This window comes from Streptopelia decaocto, assembly GCF_964273445.1.
Source record: "Streptopelia decaocto genome assembly, chromosome: 4".
NCBI lineage: Eukaryota > Metazoa > Chordata > Aves > Columbiformes > Columbidae > Streptopelia > Streptopelia decaocto.
Window position 1 is genome coordinate 59,099,241 of NC_138658.1, and position 18,671 is coordinate 59,117,911.

Below are 18,671 nucleotides of genomic sequence, written 5' to 3' on the forward strand. Positions count from 1 at the left end.
CATCTTTAGAAGTAATACCTAGAAGATTTTCTGTGATAAGGCTTGCAAACATGAGAGACTTTTAGAAAAAAAAAAAAGAGCATTGCTAAATACTACTTAGTAGTACCAAGTCCTGTTTGCATTTACAGTCTTGTTAGTATATACTACTGCAAATCAAAGACGATGATGGGGCTAGGTGGGATTTAAGCACTTGAAGATAAGCTAAAGGAAAAGTATCAGTTCTGTCCCTCTTAGTTTCAAATATTGATAGCTTTTCATCATGTTTTCTCAGATTGTTTGTCATGTTAAAGAAATTGTCTTCTTCAGGAGACCTTAGTTTTGCCCCCTCCCCATTCTGTCCTTTGAGCAATATGGAAGGCTTTATATTCCCTTTCTGCAATGAGGGATAAAAAGGAAACTTTACTACTGTTACGGTGATAGAAGACAAAAGGATTTAGTTTTATGAATAAGAGGGGGTGTAGGAATTCAACTCTACCCTCTGTGTCTTGTACTAACTGAAGCAGTTTCTCCACACGTTCTTGGATGAGTGATGCTGACAGTACTGGGCAATATGAGAGACAGCAAAGGGGCAGACTGAAAAATACAATTGAGCATTAAAGATACCAACCTGCAGCTAGTGCCTTCTGTAGGTAGTTTTGTCTATTGCAAAGGAGTAAGATGCTGTTGACTAGAGACCAGCATTCAGTACTTGTCATACAAAGAGTAAATGCAGCCAGGTCTGTTACCACAGTTACAGTCCAGCAGTTTTAGCTGTGAAATATCTCCAGGTGATATTCAGTATGTTTGTCTCACTGAAGGGTTAAAAATTCTTTGGAGTACTTAATTTTGACCACAACCTGAAGCATTAAATAGATTTATTTTATGCCTGAAAAGCACCTATAGCTCTTTAGTTTTCTTTGAAACTGTAAGATGTGTAACTTGTTTCAAAGTGTGTGTATATTTTGTGTACTGTTACTACAGTATTTAACACTGTTCATGGGTGAGCGTGTGTGACTCAGGACTGCTGTTTTGGCTTTTGAGTACTTGTATATGTAGTTACACATGCTTAGATGAAGTTTTCTTACTCTTTCCCTGGAGCTGAAGCAGAAGTTCTGCTCTGTGTCTATCTTGAATTGTTTAATATAACCAGTTATTTCACTTGTAGTTGTATTGGTCTGCCATGAGAAGTGAAAATTAAAAAAGCAATGTACTTTTAATTTCTTGAGAGTTTGACATGGCTACTAGGCACTGCTGTCCGCATCCAGAAGACACTAAATGAAATAGAAGCAGCAATCCCAGCATTCCGAGAATTCAGGACCCCTGTTGTCAACAGGCCTCAAATTCAGTTTCCCTTTGTTCTGGTGGGTCTTTTCATTTCTAGCTGCACAGAAACACAGCTTCAGTGAGAGGAATAAAAATTACTGCATCCAAGGGGGTTTTTTTAGACACTAGTCAGCAGCCTGACTTTTCTTTGGAAAAGTGGGTTAAGATGGAGTAAAAATTCTGTCAGATTTAGGAGGCATAAGTATCCTACTTACTGTTATGTGAAAATACAGATGGTTGCACTACAATTTCTAATAAATTGGAGGGGAATTGTGCACCCTGTTCTTGCTTTGTTTTCTAAGACACTGCTAAGCATTGGTTCCCATACAGACTTGGGTCTTGCTGAAATTTGTGTTTCAGTGGCAGTTTCTGTTGAGTGTCTCAGAATTTTGCTCTGATACTTAAGTATCTGAAAGCCACCTAATTTGTGTTCTAAATATTCCCTGTTGTCTACTAGTTGTTTAAAAAAACAAGCAGTCTGATCAGGATTGTGCTTCTTGGAAGGAATACCATTTAAATTAGACTAGTTTTGTTATGATAATATTATTTAAGTTATTTTCCTGGTTAGTGCATTCCTTTCCTTTTGTAAACTATCTTTTTTGAGGTGTAGGTACAAAATACAAATTGTTGACTCTCACACTTGGATGTTTATGTGACTTTATTTTCCTTGTTGAAAAATAATCACCACCTTATTGCTGACTTGATCACTAGTATATCCATTAAAAGAAATATTTTTCTCTTTGCTGATTTTTTTCTGTCTTTGGAGATTTTCTAAGGAGAATTTCTTTTGATGTTGAGGGTGTAGAAGAATGTTGGGGACTCCATATTAGTATTAAAAGTGCACTGCTATGGAGCGCTTAACTGCTACCTGATTCTAGCTTCCATAGTGTTGCAGCTGACCTATAGGTATTGTACATTTATTGTGAATTAATTTTTATGGGATCAAGCAAGTAGTTTTTTTAAAGTGCATAGTAGACCGTCAATTACTAGATGTTGTGAAATATAGATGTGTTGAGTGTATGTGGCACTTGCAGCTCCAGATAGATGAGCATTTCAGCTAGCATGTAACCTTTCCTCTTTTTGTGGTCTGTTTGCTATTTCCTTTTTGGTAGTCAGCAGGCTTTTTTTTAGGAGGAGTATACCAAAGGACAATTTCATTGAATATAATTTTACTGAGAACTGTTTCTCAGATAGTACCCCATAGAAGTCTTCATTTTTGTGAGGATCTAGGATCTAGTTCAAGCCGGTATCTTCAGCATTGCCTAAGCCTCACACTTTTTGCAAGTTAGGCCTTTCTTCCGTGGTTAATTCTGAAGGAGGTCTGAGTGCGGCTGCAGTGGGCAGTCATGAGTCTTAGTTGTGGCTCCTGATCCTGTGTCTGTTCCTGATTCCAGTAGCCTGGTATCACCTATCTTAGGTGGTCAGTGTGACAGTCAGGGCTTTGAGGAGTTTTTTGGGAATAATTTAAATGCAAGGCAAATTCATTCTACCTTTCCTTTTTTCCCCTCCCAGAAGAAAAACCTCCTTTTATGTGTGGGTTGATGGAATAATCCTTCTGCAAGGGGTTTTGTAATAGATTTGGAGTAAACGGTGTGCAAATGTGGTGGTGGTTGTTGTTGTTGTTAGTGGTTTTTTTCCAAATAAGCCTTTCATATTTGAGTAAGTCCGGACTATTGAATTAGACTTGCTGAAACATTGGAGGATTAAAGTTAGGGTTGTATCTTCGACTGTATCTCTCCTATCTCCATACTTACTAAAACTTGGTTGTAGCATTTGACTTGTGTTTGTGGTGGTTGGTTGGTTTGGTTTGTGTGTTGTTGGTTTTTTAAGGCCCATGTATAAGCTTGTCAAAAATTGGAATGGGTGCAAGCTTTAAAAGGGACCGTCACTGCCTAGTTAGTCAACGAACATATTAATTTACTGAGCTCCTGTGTATGATCTGTCAATTAAACTAGGCTTTTCCTTTTCACTGAGAGGCTATTACTGAACTTTAAAAAAGGTTTTATCAGGAGAATACCAGGTATTGCCATCTGTGTAAGGAAATTCATTCTGTCTTAATGCACCAGGAGGGGGCATTCCAGCTCAGTTTCTTGTATGCCCCTTTTATGAAGGGTGCATTGGATTTGTTGGCAAAATGCATAGCTGTTTAGAAGGATTTTTTGTAAATATCTGCAGCTCATTGAAATTGGCAAGATAATACCAGAAACCATTTGTGTTTACAATTAAAGGACTCTGATATCAAAGAGGAAGAGCCTTCATTTCTCCATGCTTACGTTATCTATGCTGATCAATGCGGTATGAGGTATTGTCTGTGCTTCTTTAAAACATACTCAATACAGTTGTGCTGAAAACCTACAAGTCTCTTTAAGAATAAATGAAAAGGACCCAGATTTGTTCCAGGATTTGTCTGAATTCATGGTTTTTAAAAAAGAGACCGCTTTTGCTTTTTCTAATTACAGTTTAAAGCAGTAACTTCACAGAGCCTTTAGATTAACTTGTTCTGTGTATTTGCTTGAGGGTCTTAAGCACCACTTGAGCGTCAAGCTGGTGAATTATTTGTGATAAGGGAGGTCTGGCCTCTTTTTCTCAGAGTGTGTTGCAGCCATTTTTTTGGTTTTGCCTACTGTTGCTACTTGTCATGACGACTTCGTTTTCCCATCAGTGGTTCAATTCGAATATCAGTTTGGGAGCATGCATCTTAGTTGTACCAGTGGAGGCTCTGTTGTACTTTTAAAGTTGAGGTTAATGAATTGTGTTACTTGTTGACCTACATTTCTGTGCACTTTTATTTTCATTAAATCCTGTCATAACTACAGGTCACCTCACTGGCTTAAATGGTTGTTTTAAAATGAAATGGTATTATAAAAGATTGGTCTGCGATTAACTCTTTCATGTGGTAAGCTAGTATGAAAACAGAATAGCAAATACTGTAGAAAATCCTAAGGTAAAAAAAAGCATCAGAAGTCTTCAGAGTATGTAACTGACTTTTCTTAAGCTTAAATGGGTTTTCAGTTAATCGTGAAGTAAAATCCAAAACACTGGATTGAGAGGTTTGGATTTGAGCATCCATGTTTATACTGTAAAGGTGTTTGTTCTCATTAGGTACAATGAAGCAAATCTTCCATATAATTGCATTAGTGATACGTGACATTGAAGCTTAATTGGCTTATTTTAAATATCTTGCACATCAATTTCTTTTAGATTCTGAAAATTGAAAAGGTCATGAGTGCAGTTTAATATTCCAGGGTGAGAGATTTCAATTTTAGTACAATTTGTAGAGAATTAATTAGGAAACGTGACTAAAAGAAAAAGGATGTTGAATGCAAATTAGGCTGTTCATTAGAGTATAGAAGCTGAAGCATCTTGAAGTGTTGTGGAAATTCAGTTGCAAACTTAGCAAGCACCTTGACTTTATTATTATTGCTTCTATTTTTTTAAAGTAGAAGTTATTGTAATTGGTCTTCAGGGTGTAAACTTAATATAATTGTCATAAGGCACTCTATGTATTGCCTTTTTCATGGGGTTCTTTTAACCAATATTTTTGTTTTGCAGGAGATTGATGAAGCCTGCAAGAGAATAAAACGTGAAATTGATGATTTAGGCCCTGAAGTTGGTGACATCAAAATCATTCCATTGTATTCCACCCTTCCTCCACAGCAACAGCAAAGGATTTTTGAACCTCCCCCACCAAAAAAACAGAATGGAGCAATAGGAAGAAAGGTAAATAGTATGCTGTTCAGTAACTAGCTACTCACAGTTGTGTGGGCAATTAAATATGAGCTTCAACTGTTTTAAGTGTATTTGGACAGCAGCAAGTAGTTGATTTTTTTTTTAATGTATCCCTAATAATCCAATGTTGTAGCACATTAAAATTTTTAGATAACTCACTTTGTTTCTCGGTACAATCAAAAATTGTGGCTTCCATCTATAAGACCATAATGTTCTAGTAATGATTTGTCTGAATCGGAGTGCCTTTTGTATACCTTTTTTTATGAGAAATACACTAAGTCAGATTAAATACTGAATTTGACAACCACATGATTTACGTGGGTGGGATTGTTTTCCCTAAGTAACTACTCTGAGACATGCTCTTTTTGGAAACAAAATGGACAATCACAGTATCACAGTATGTTTGGGATTGGAAGGGACCTCAAAAGATCATCTAGTCCAATCCCCCTGCTGGAGCAGGAACACCTAGGTGAGGTCGCACAGGAACATGTCCAGGCGGGTTTTGAATGTCTCCAGAGAAGGAGACTCCACAACTTCCCTGGGCAGCCTGTTCCAGTGCTCTGTCACCCTTACTGAGAAGAAGTTTCTTCTAAATTTAAGTGGAACCTTTTGTGTTCCAGTTTGTACCCATTACCCCTTGTCCTATCATTGTTTGCCACCGAGAAGAGCCTTGCTCCATCCTCATGGCACTCACCCTTTATATATTTATAAACATTAATAAGGTCCCCCCTTAGTCTCCTCTCTCCAAACTAAAGAGACCCAGCTCCCTCAGCCTTTCTTCATAAGGGAGGTGCTCCACTCCCTTAATCATCTTGGTTGCCCTATGCTGGACCCTCTCCAGCAGTTCCCTGTCCTTCTTGAACTGAGGGGCCCAGAACTGGACACAATATTCCAGATGTGGTCTCACCAGGGTGGAGTAGAGGGGAAGGAGGACCTCTCTCGATCTACTAACCACCCTCCTTCTAATACACCCCAGGATGCCATTGGCCTTCCTGGCCACAAGGGCCCAGTGCTGGCTCATGGTCATCCTGTTGTCCACCAGGACCTCCAGGTCCCTTTCCCCTACACTGCTCTCTAATATGTAATCTCCCAACCTATACTGGAACCTGGGGTTGTTCCTGCCCAGATGCAGGACTCTACACTTGCCCTTGTTAAATTTCATTAGGTTATTCCCCGCCCAACTCTCCAGCCTGTCCAGGTCTCGCTGGATGGCAGCACAGCCTTCTGGCGTGTCAGCCACTCCTCCCAGCTTAGTGCCATCAGCAAACTTGCTGATAGTACACTCAATTCCCTCGTCCAAATCGTTAATGAATATATTGAATAATATTGGCCCCAGCACTGACCCCTGACGCACTCCACTAGATACTGGCCTCCAACTAGACTCCGCACCATTGACTACCACTCTCTGGCTTTTCTCCCTAAGCCAGTTTGCAACCCACCTCACTACTCTATTGTCTAGACCACACCTCCTCAACTTAGCTATGAGGATGCTGTGGGAGACTGTGTCAAAGGCTTTACTGAAGTCAAGGTAGACCACTTCCACTGCTCTGCCATCATCCATCCACCTTGTTACATTCTCATAAAAGGCTATGAGGTTGGTCAAGCATGACCTACCCTTGGTAAAGCCATGCTGACTGCCCCTAATAACCCTCTTATCCTTGATATGCCTTGAGATGGCACCAAGGACAAGCTGTTCCATTACTTTCCCAGGGACAGAGGTGAGGCTGACCGGTCTGTAATTACCCGGGTCCTCCTTCTTGCCCTTTTTGAAGACTGGAGTGACATTTGCTTTCCTCCAATCCTCGGGCACCTCTCCCGTTTCCCAAGACTTGGCAAAGATGATGGAGAGCGGTCCAGCAATGACTTCAGCCAGCTCCCTCAGCACCCGCGGATGCATCCCATCTGGACCCATGGATTTATGGATGTCTAGGCTATTTAATTGCTCCCTAACCCAGTCCTCATCGACTAAAGCAAACTCCTCCATTGACCTGGCTTCATTCAGGGTCTCAGGGGTACAGGGCTCCCCAGGACAGCCTCCGGCAGAGTAGACAGAGACAAAGAAGGCATTCAGTAATTCTGCCCTCTCTGTATCTTCTGCCACCAGGGCACCCACCCCATTCATCAGTGGGCCTACATTTCCTCTGGTATTAGTTTTATCTGCTATGTATTTGAAAAAGTTCTTTTTGCTGTCCTTGACCCCTCTCGCCAGCTGTAATTCTAAGGAGGCCTTGGCTATCCTAGCTGCCTTCCTACATCCTCTAACAGCAGCCTTATATTCCTCCCAAGTGGCCAGCCCCTGCTTCCATGACCTGTAAACTCTCCTCTTCTGCTTGAGCATGCCCAACAGACCCCTATTCAACCACGCAGGCCTCCTGGCTCCCTTCCTTGACTTCCTACGTGTGGGGATGCTCTGATCCTGAGCGTGGAAGGAGCAATCTGAATGCCACCCAGCTATCTTGGGCCCCTTTTCCTTCAAGCAGTCTTGCCCATGGGATTTCCCCCAGCAATTGCTTGAAAAGGCCAAAGTTAGCCCTGCTAAAGTCCAGGGTTGCAATTCTACTTGCTATTCTGTTCCTGCCACACGAGATGCTGAACTCCACCATCTCGTGGTCACCGCAACCCAGGCAGCCCTCAACCTTTACTGCTTCGACCAGACCCTCCTTGTTAGTGAGGATGAGATCCAGCAGTGCACCTCTCCTAGTCGGCTCCTCCACCATCTGCATGAGGAAGTTATCATCAATGCACTGGAGGAACCTCCTGGCCTGTGGCTGGCTGGCTGAATGGTCCTTCCAGCAAACATCAGGGAAGTTAAAATCACCCACAACAACCAGGGCCTGTGACTGTGAGGCCGCTCTCAGCTGCCCATAGAAGGCCTCATCAACTTCCTCAGCCTGATCTGGTGGCCTGTAACAGATGCCCACAACAGTGTCAGCCCTGCCAGCCTGCCCCTTGATCCTGACCCATACACTCTCAACTCGCTCGTCATCCGCTCCTGGGCAGAATTTAGTACATTGTAGTTGCTCTCTCACATAGAGAGCAACTCCACCACCATGCCTGGCTGGCCTGTCTTTTCTGAAAAGGGCATAGCCATCCATGACCACATTCCAGTCATGTGAACTGTCCCACCATGTTTCTGTAATTGCCACCAGATCATAATCTCTGACCGAACATAGGATTCTAGCTCCTCCTGCTTATTCCCCATGCTGTGCACATTGGTGTACAGGCATTTCAGGGAGCGAGCAGAGCACACCAGTTTCTCCCTAGGGGCATAAGAGGCCACCCGGTCCTCATCAGTTTTAGAATGCAGCCCCACTGGGACAAGGCCAGCTACAACCCCATCCCCCTTCGAGCCTATTTAAGAGATGTTGTCAAGCAGGTTTTGTCTGTTTCTCAAGGTTTCAGAGAAGGTGCAAGTTGAAACAAGTACTATGTTCATGTTTTCTATAGTAATAAGCAAGGAATTGAGGTTCTTTCCTTGGGCAAAATGGGTTGTGAAACAGAAAAATGTGAAATGACACTAGCGACTGTTCTTCATGAAATTAATAGTTCAATTCCTAAATGCTAACATAAACCACGTTAGAAACTATGTGGTTATTCCTCTAAAACTGAGCATTTGGAAGGAGCTTCCTCAAGTTAAACTAATGCTATATGAAACTGTTGCAATCACAAAGTTAAGATTTTGAAGGTCAAAGCTGAATCATACTATCTGCTCTAGGCAGGGTTTGTTCCTTGATTATTTGCTTTTCTGTGCGCTGCAATGCATGTAGAATACTAGTGACAACTTTCTAGTGTTCTGGAAGAATAAATCGCTTAATAAATTTAGTGAAATGATAGTCTTTTTCCTATTGAAGTTGATTGCAGAATGCAGTCAATGTAAAAATCATGAAACTAATGCTGCAACAAGATTGTATTAGCAAATGGCTTGAATGAAATTGCTTTTCAGTGATGAACAAGTGATAGTTGTATATTTCATTAGATTTTCATTCATGTTTAAAACTATGCACTTCAAAATAGGCAGTTTCTGGTTTTCTTGATAAGAGGATAACAGATGCAGTGTGTAGCTTTTGTTATGTTGAACTGACAAAGCCAATACCTGTGTCTAAGAGGAAGATACTCTCAGTGTAGCAACTACTTTACTACAAGAAAAATTGACAGCCTGGAACAATATCAGTTGTAGGCAAAAGCAGGCACAAAATATGTAAGCAGGGGATTATGTTTTTATTATGTTTTAAAAAGAACCACACCGCTTTTCCTCTTTACCTGCTTTGCCTGAAATGTTCTGGTGTCTGTGTGTGGTTTTTTTTTTTTTTTTATTTCCATAGCAAAACTAGCAATAAGTGAAAGAGTGTCTCTGTGTGTTGTAAATTTGCTTACAAGTTGTTTTAGTTTTAGTTAGTCTTAGTGATCAAGATGTGTAAAGTAGAACCATGGGTTGCTCTGCCTCCCCTATCTTACAAAGTGTCTGTTTTCTCACGATGTCCTGTGGGAGTTGAGCCTAGTTTTTAGAACTGCTGAGGAGGGCGAGTTAGCGGGAGATCTGAATCATTTCAAAGTCTCTAATGGTCATAAAAACTAAGTGAAGTGCTGGCAGTATCTGAATAAGTATCTCCTGAGCTTTAACTTGATGAAAGAAAAGTAGGATACTGGAAGTTGTGTGGAATGTTACAGTAGTAGTGATGGTAACAGCTAGTACTTATACAGCTTGATAACACTTTTTTGTTCTTTTAGATGTGCTAGCCAAGATCACCTATTGCTGCAAGAAATCTAAGGATTAAAGATAAAATGCTTTTAGTGGTTACAGTTAATCAGAGTATTTCATTTATAATCGGGGGGGAAGATGACTTTAAAAGGAGCCTTTCTACTCCCTTTTCTTTCCTACCTTATCCTTTCTTTCCAGACTGCATTCTGTTATTTGTTTCAGGAGTCTTAAGCATTGCTAGTTAATACATACGCAGCATAGAGATAAGTAGATTTTTTTTTTTTTTTTTTAATTCGAAGTAACTTGTTTAAATTAATCTTTAAAACCCTTTGGTGTATCAGACTGTTAATCTGATATTTTAAAACATTTTATATGTAACTATTTCAGTAAAACTGTAGTTAAAGGTCATTAAGTACAATTTATTGTTTTATATAGTTGAGTGCTAATTTCATTTGTCTGATTTCCTGCGAACTCTATATTAATACTTTGATTTGGGCTTCAAAGAGATGGGGTAAATTAATCAAGTTTTTTTCCTTAAATTTATTGCAGTTTTACATTAATTGTATTTTTTTTTTTAAGCACTGTGACATTAACAAATGAGATCTGAACATAAAACAGAATCTGCCATGTAAATAACTGTGGTTTTAGTCTACCTGTAGAAACTTCTGTGTGGTTCAAGTACAAGTTCAGGAAATTCAAGTACAAGTTAAATTGCTGGACCTTTGTGGACTAAGCATCTAACAGCATTGAGTTATTGGCATTGAAGTGTCCTAACAGAAACTGGTGATTAAAAGGAGGACCAAAACTTGTTGACAGTGCATTGTAGTTGATGAAGGTTCTGGGTATGGATGCTTCATACTTTAATAGATCCCAAAAAAACCTGAAACTTTTTAGATAAAGTATTCTGTGTAAGCTGAAAATTGATTGACTGGCCTTTTATTGTGGGAGTGCTAGTTCAATTTGCATATTTAATGGCTTGCATATTTATTTATGAAAATATTGTGCTTTCGTGTCAGCACTTAATTATATTGATATTTGTTGCTTTTGTTTCTGACTAATCTCTGCAAGTTAGCCATGAATGAAAGGTGTACAGGATTTTTTTTTTTTTTTGAGTTCTAAGTAATGCGTTGTTTCGGTGGAATGCTGTAATGCCAAATTAATATCAGCTTTTTTTCCACTTAAGTATTGCTTTCAGTATATAGTAGTATTTGGGCAAACTTGGACCTTAAGTCTACTAAGACAAGCTGAGCATAATAAGTAGCTGACTGGCCAAGTGGTCAGCCAGGAGGAAAAGAAAGCAGCAGGATTATCACTGTAGTCCAGCTGCTGGCTTCATTGTAATCGGAGCAAATTGCTAAGGGTCTCTTAAATTCTCATTGCTAAACCAAAACAATGATGACAGAATGCTCTGAAATTAAGAAGTGAAACGTAAGTAGTTTTAATGAAGTGTTGAACGGTCTTTTCTGAGGTACCTGATAAAATTTGCTAACAACACGTGATTTAATGTGGTTACTTAGGATAAGAGCTAATGATACCTATAGACTGGTACACCGCATACCTGAACATAAAATTAAAAAGATGGCAGATCAAGCCTCAGAACTTGGACATTACCTTTGCTTTAATTTTTCTGAGAGACTGAACCTTCAGAAAGTTTCTAGAAACTTAAGAATGCAACTTCAGAATAAGTAAAGGTATTTGAATATCTGGTAATTTTAGAAGGCAAAGTTGAAATTAAATATATATTGTGGAGGATTTTAGTTGTAATGTTTGGTAACTGCTTTATTCCAAACAAAAGTGAAAGAACATACTATGCTGGTACAGTTGTATAAGCTTTGATTTAATGTTATTTAACCAGTTTGCCCTGTTTAGGCTTTAAAAAAAAAAAAAAACAAAACAACCTGGGATTAACAGATGATGTTAAAGGCATCCAGTGTAACTTGTCGTTTTGTATCAGAGATGTCAGTAAAATTTTGAATAGCAGTTTTATAAGTAAAATGTTTGCCCTTCTGTTTCTTTTTTCTCATGACTGACACTTGTTGTATTGTTAATACAGACATAGGGAAGCAGAAACCAGTGAACAAAATTTTAATAGTAGTTCATCTGGTTGATTTCAGAAAGATTCCCCTGTAAAGTGTAGGAGCTCTGGTAATTATTCATGAAGTGAAGGAAAGTTTGTGAAAATTTTTGGTGTGGAGGCAGAATCAGAGCTCTTCTTCAGGACAAAGCAGTTACATTTACTGTTTTATTTTTCAACAGGTTGTTGTGTCCACTAATATTGCTGAAACATCTTTAACAATAGATGGTGTTGTGTTTGTGATTGATCCTGGCTTTGCAAAGCAGAAGGTAAGTACTATATAATTTTCTCTTTATAGTAGGAAAGATACTGGAATTTGGTTTACTCAGGTAACTTCTCCCTTTGTAAACACTGAGAGCGCTTTTCCCAGTTGAAAACTTGACCTTGGTTGTTTTGGTTTTAACTTATAGTATGTTTGCACTGAGTCTGCACACTTTAGATATATAGAGCCGTCCAAAACAGTGCGGCGCAGAATAATTTTATTTTTTAAAAATTGAAATATGAGGAGTTTGAGAGTTAGACCTGGAATATGGATTTTTCCTAGGTATTGTACTCTAGAAAGGGTGAGTTTGTACTGTGTCTGTGCTTGAGAATGCTCAAGTAAAACCAAGAAATCATATGAAAATAAATAAAAATGGTGCTAGGAGCCACCTCTTCTTTTAAGGTCATGTTAGTGTGGAAAGCTCCAGCACTAAAATGAGAAGAGAGAAATAATACCTAGGGTAGTACTGTTTCTTGTCAGTATTTATCATGTTGCAGCCCTGAAGATTGTGACTGGGCTTGTATTGTGCTGCTTGGAAGAACATTGTGGGATGTTCAGAGGAAGTGAAGTAGTTTGCCCGAAGTCAACCCAATAATTAAAGACAGAATAAAATTCAAGACTCTTAATCTTCATGTAGTTTTTTCACTAACTGTAACTGATTTTATAACTTGGTTTCTTAGACTTTTCTTTTAATACTCATTTACATTATCAGCCTTTTAAACTTTTGCGAAATGAGAGATACAACAGAATGTGAGTACAGTCAATGCATCTTCATATACAAGTTTCAGTCACCATTTAGGCTGAGGTTTTTTCACAAGTAGTTCTTATAATGGAATAATACCTTTTGCAATAACAAAGGTTTTGTATATGTTGTCTATATGTTCACACCAGGAGGCTGTTAAAACATGAACCAAACAACATCTGAAACTGACTACTTTTTTTTTCTCAGTATGTTCTTTTCCATGAGCCATAATGAGTGGGAAGGGCTGCTGTTCATGACTTCAGTGGAAATTTTACAGTAAATTCCAGCTTATATTTTGTACTGTGAAAGCCTTCATATACTCTTGGAATACAGTCTTGCTTTGTCATCAGTCTGATTTTTACAGTTGTGTTCAACCTTAATGTTAGATTTTTCTGACCTCTAGCACATGATCGTTCAACCTTACAATTGTATCAAGACAGTTTTTTTCCATGGAATTATTTGAGCATCAAGAGTTTGTTTAGCACTCTTGAGAACAAATTGGACACATTATTTCTGCCATGAAAATCTTATCTAAATATACACCCATTTAAAGAGGATGGGGAGCCTGGCAGGAATTGTTGTTAACAAATAAAAAGTAAATGCCGTTATCTAGGCAGTTGTATTTGAAGCTTTCTATCACAGATCCAAAGGCTTTTGTAACCAATTTTTTTTTCTCCTTTCAGATATATCCAACTTACTATTTTATAGGCATTTCAAAATAAGTTTAAAGCAGTCTTTATTTTTTTTAGATAGTTGTCTTATCCATGAGCAGTGTTAATTCTTTTCCTTATTTCCTGTTCTCGTTCCACGTTAAAATAGGTATACAATCCTCGTATCAGAGTGGAGTCTCTCTTGGTGACCGCGATTAGTAAAGCTTCTGCTCAGCAGCGAGCTGGCCGTGCTGGTCGTACTAGACCAGGCAAGTGCTTCAGGCTTTACACAGAGAAGGCTTACAAAACTGAAATGCAGGTAAGATTGCTGTTTTTTAGGTTGTGTGAGTAAGAACATCATATCAGTACAGATAGTCAAGTGCCATCCTACCAAACAAAATCAGAATTTGAATGCTTGTGTAGTTTACAGTGTTTGGAAAAACAAGTATTCTGAGCTTTCTTGTTTTCCTCCCCCCACAGGACAACACATACCCTGAAATTTTGAGGTCTAACTTAGGATCTGTAGTATTGCAGCTCAAGAAGCTTGGTATAGATGATTTGGTACACTTTGATTTTATGGATCCTCCAGGTATCTCTATTCTGTCTTGTCTACTGTGATATGATTTGACTTTGAAATCTTGTATTTTGGTGACTATTTTATAGAACAACATGGGATGAATTCCTTTATGGTTTTTATTGGTTTTATTGTAATCCATAAGGAATGTCTTTTGTTTATCCTGAAATTTAGTGCTCTGTGTCTTAAAGCAAGCTTTTTATGTTTCTGTCTGCATAACAGCTTTTAATGGAACCAAGGAATCCACTGAATACCCCTTACCTGTGGAGGATAAGACAAAATTATGGGCATTAGAGAATCTGTTACTTGATGAGGGTTTTTTTTTTTTAACTTATCACCTTGATTACACATTCTAATAGTGCAACAGTTAACAATTGGATGGAAGTAAAATTGGCTAGTGTTCTTAAAGCTGTATACGTGTTTTTGGCTCAAACTATAAAGTTTTCTCCCTTCTGACAATGTTCATACATGCTTTAAACTATAACTGGGCTTTATTATAGCTGGGTTATATTGCTAATTAAAGATGTAGATCAACCATATATAAATACATTGAAGTTGGCTGTATTTTTCCCCCTAAAATAAAAATAATTTATCATCTCTAAGTTTTTAAATAGCTCCACAGAACAGTTGCATTCTTTGTACCATGCAACATGTATGATAGTTTAGCAGGAAGGCTTTTGGATTTCCTTCTGTTTTAATTTGTGGGTGCAATAAATACTCCCTATGAGGGATGCAGGATTAAGAGAACATTCTTACAGGCTCCGATTTATGAAAGACTAAAGATATCTGAAGTTGACACGGCTGAGATTTTAGCACTGTATCACTCTATTTTGTATGGAACAAGGGAAAATGCATCAGTGCATTGGTGGAGAAGTGATACTACTATGATACTGAATATTTCACAATGCCACTGCTGTCTGCATTTTGAAAAGCAGTCATCTTCATATATATATATATATAAATTTTTGATCCAGTTAAGAGTTCTTCTTAAATAAGTGAGGTTGTTTTTTCCCCAGTTCATCCATGTCTGGATGTATATTACCTGAATTTAGTAACAATTTTGTGTTTGGAAGTCAGTTGAAAGGAGAGCAAAATAATAAGATGTCTTGGAACAGTCTGTGCCTCCTCATTTTTTGCTTATTCAGAGCAGTTTGATTAATGTGCTTACCTAAATATTTTTTTCTTTCAGCTCCTGAAACTCTGATGAGAGCCTTAGAGCTTTTGAATTATCTGGCTGCTTTAAATGATGATGGAGACTTGACTGAGTTGGGATCCATGATGGCTGAATTTCCATTGGACCCACAACTGGCTAAAATGGTTATTGCAAGTTGTGACTACAACTGTTCTAATGAGGTCCTATCTATCACTGCCATGTTGTCAGGTAATAGCAGGGAAAGAAATACTAAACAAAATGCATATCTTCAGTGTGGGGAAGATTTGAGTTTTCCACTTCAAAAACATAAACAATACGAATATGTTGTAAAATTAGAGTTGTTTTTTAAAACTTCACATAGGGGCTTATTCAATCGTGGTTTTACATGGAGACCTTGAAACTAAGAAATAGTAACGTTTAAAAATTAGTATACGTAAGGTGGCCGGTTTGCTCCTAACTTTATCTAAAGGTGTATATATTTGGATTTATGGGGGGGTGGAAATCAGGCTAGTGGAACCTAAATTTCTTTCTAGGCTCATGGTTGGGACCAGAAATGTCAACTCAACCACTCTGTTTTTAAGGCAGTGAAATCTGTTTTGTATTGTGCATTCTTTTGCACTTCGATAAATCCCAGTATTTCCAAAAGGATTACAGTGTAATTTATATTAAACCGTAAGCTTGTACATGAAAGGATGATACATTTTTCAGTCATTAAGTGAAGAACAGTCATTACTTTTGAACAGAAGAAAGAAACTTTAGGAGAGGATGTATATTTGTAAGAACTCATTTGTGCGCACAGTTGTACTTTGCTGTGTTATGTGAATAGCAGCGCGTCAGAGCGGAGCTGCTTGTCGAGAGAGCTTGAGGAGAGAAAAATGTTATGAAGCAAGGCTTGTACTTCATTTCCCACTTACGTGGAACTGACTTTATTTTATAGCTAATAGTCATGGGACAAGCAGCAAGATTTAGTGTATTACAAAAATTGGGATGTTCTTACTCATAACAATTCTTGTCTTACCAGTCTCTTCACAATGCAGGTGTACTGCTTACATGGTTAACTTGGTTGAATAGAGGAAAAAAATGTTTTGGTTAAGTGTAAAATCTGTTGCTTCAGTTTAGTCTTACAGTATATTTATATGAAAGTTTTAAAGAACAAGCTAAAATGTTTGTTGCAGAGTTATGATTGTTCAGACTCAGAGCAGATGGGCAGGGCAGAATTGTAATAATTTTTGTTTAATTAAATAGTAGGCTTAATTGCGGAGGTGGTGGTAGGTTGGTGCCTGTCTTTCTCTTCTCCCCTCTGCCCCCAATCTCTACTACAGAACAGTAAGTCTAGTATTTTTGTCTGAGGTCTTCAACTGATTTGTCTTAGTCCTCTTTCTATTTACCTTTTCCCAGGCCATGGTAGTTTCTTTTGTTTTTAAGACGCAATGTCATAAGTTTTTCTAAAAAAATTGATTGAAGCTGGTTAGTGTATGGATTGTGAGTAAAATTCTGCTATTTAAAAAACCTTAGCCCTAGTATTTATGAGGACTATTTCTCAAAGTAAATGCTTTTTTAAACCAGTAGCATGACTGTGTGTCATGATGCCTTAAGTCCACATAAAGATTGTCAAGCTCAGAATAGCAATCCGTGTATTAATAGTTGGGACTGAATGGAAAACTAGAAACCAGAAAAGAGCAGTGAATAGCATTGAACAAATGAGCAGATTAAAAGATTGTACTTCATTTTATAAGAGCAGTGGTGTCTTATTTGGGGGTAGAAAGTGCTGATACTTATTCAAGACAGTAAGTTAAGCCAGTGATAGAGTAATTTGGAGTTTACTTTTATTAGTCCGAGTTTGAAATCAATATACACTTTGCTGTGTGTTTTCAAGTGCAGGACCCAAAACACAGGGTGTTTTGTACCTGCATTTCCGTTTTATTTAATGCATTAGTATTTCTGATTTGTTACCATGTGAATTCACAGTTGCAATGTGTATTTTTTTTTTCTCAAATTCCATCCATTATTCAATTCAACGTATTTTTGAAATGTAATGTTTTGGAGCTTTTATGGGAATTTAATAATAAAATAAAACAACATAACGTACCATGAAAAGACCCTTATCTGTTAGGGACAGATGAGATGGAAAGAGTTGTTCTCATGAGATTGGTGGGCTTCAGTTGTGAGAAGGCTAATGTAATCCCAAGCAGCTGGAAAAAGATAAAGGATTTGTAGTATCTTGCTTAGCATTAGTTTTATTTAAATTTAACCTCTTAAAAATTACAGCTACTTAAAACTGAATTATTTTTTTTTATTCCTATAGATTTCTCTAAAGTCAAGATCTCTTATAACTACTTTGAACATGTTGTGAATTAGTATTGACATTACAAATCTATAACAGTGTTCATAGACCATGAGTTGAGTTGGCTGCGATACCATTTGTGGCCTTTGGTAGTCTGTATTTGGAAAGACAATGTTAAAATACAATTTTTGGATTCAAGTCAGACTTACATAAGAGAATATAATGGTAGAAAAAGCTCATCACATTGCAATTTTTATTGTTTGGGATTTATTAATTTCAAGTAGTGCCAAAGGACGGTTTAACCTCCCACCACTACCGCTACCATCACAACCTTAGACTTATTAATACTTTCATTCACATATTTCTGTATACCAGTGCTGATAACAATACCATCTGGGGAAGAGGACTTAACTTTACCAGTGTGTTCTATCTAGTAGCAGACTTGTGATAAAACATGTGCTTGTTTAGGCTGTGCTAGTGCAGTACAGTTGCAGAACTGTCTTCTTCACGCTGTCCACAAAGGCTTTCTCAGAAAGTAAATCTGCAATTGAAGTGTTTTGTTACATAGGGTACAATCCCCTGGTAGAGCTATCAGCACTGGGACTTGAACTAAGATCTGTTTAGCCTTCCAGTATACATATATATATGATGGCCTTCAGACTAGAGATTTTGATGCCTACATATAGTTCTATTAAAATAATCAGGTACTCTGTAGCTTTGAAACCCTCTTGTCTTACAGATGTGGTTAGGTGTTGATGTACCAAATCAAGGTAGTAAACAGTCCAAGATGCAGTCGGAGGCCATCCTGCCCTGCCCTATGCTCTGTGAACTGACCTAGCTAGGCCTTGTTCCTCTGTCTGTGAATGCGTGACTCATCGATATGGGCGTTTGTGTTGGGCCCATACCAACCTTGTTTAGTCCCACAGTGTTTTGTTCGCCCCACGGAAGCAAAGAAAGCAGCAGATGAAGCCAAGATGAGGTTTGCCCACATAGATGGAGATCATTTGACGTTGCTGAATGTCTACCATGCTTTCAAACAAAGTAAGTGTGCAACTGTTTTAGCAAAACTGTTTGTAATACCTTGTGCTGCCAGTTTTTGTTCCTAGGTTCCAAGGACAATTAGGGCTTGGTTTTTTGAGCCCTTTTTTAGCCTATTGTAAACTCTTTTTAAGTAGGTAAAAAGCTTTTTAAGTGCAGCTTTC

General features: G+C 38.2%; 1 protein-coding gene across 1 annotated transcript in view; it reads left to right on the forward strand.

Moving 5' to 3' along the window:
* DHX15 (DEAH-box helicase 15) overlaps window positions 1-18,671 on the forward strand; it is a 48,432-nt gene that overhangs the window by 19,705 nt on the left and 10,056 nt on the right. Inside the window, exons 6-11 of the mRNA XM_082051954.1 lie at window positions 4,855-5,022; window positions 11,987-12,073; window positions 13,628-13,777; window positions 13,939-14,047; window positions 15,222-15,413; window positions 18,388-18,510. Coding sequence (XP_081908080.1) covers window positions 4,855-5,022; window positions 11,987-12,073; window positions 13,628-13,777; window positions 13,939-14,047; window positions 15,222-15,413; window positions 18,388-18,510 — 829 coding nt within the window. The remainder of the gene's footprint in view (window positions 1-4,854; window positions 5,023-11,986; window positions 12,074-13,627; window positions 13,778-13,938; window positions 14,048-15,221; window positions 15,414-18,387; window positions 18,511-18,671) is intronic.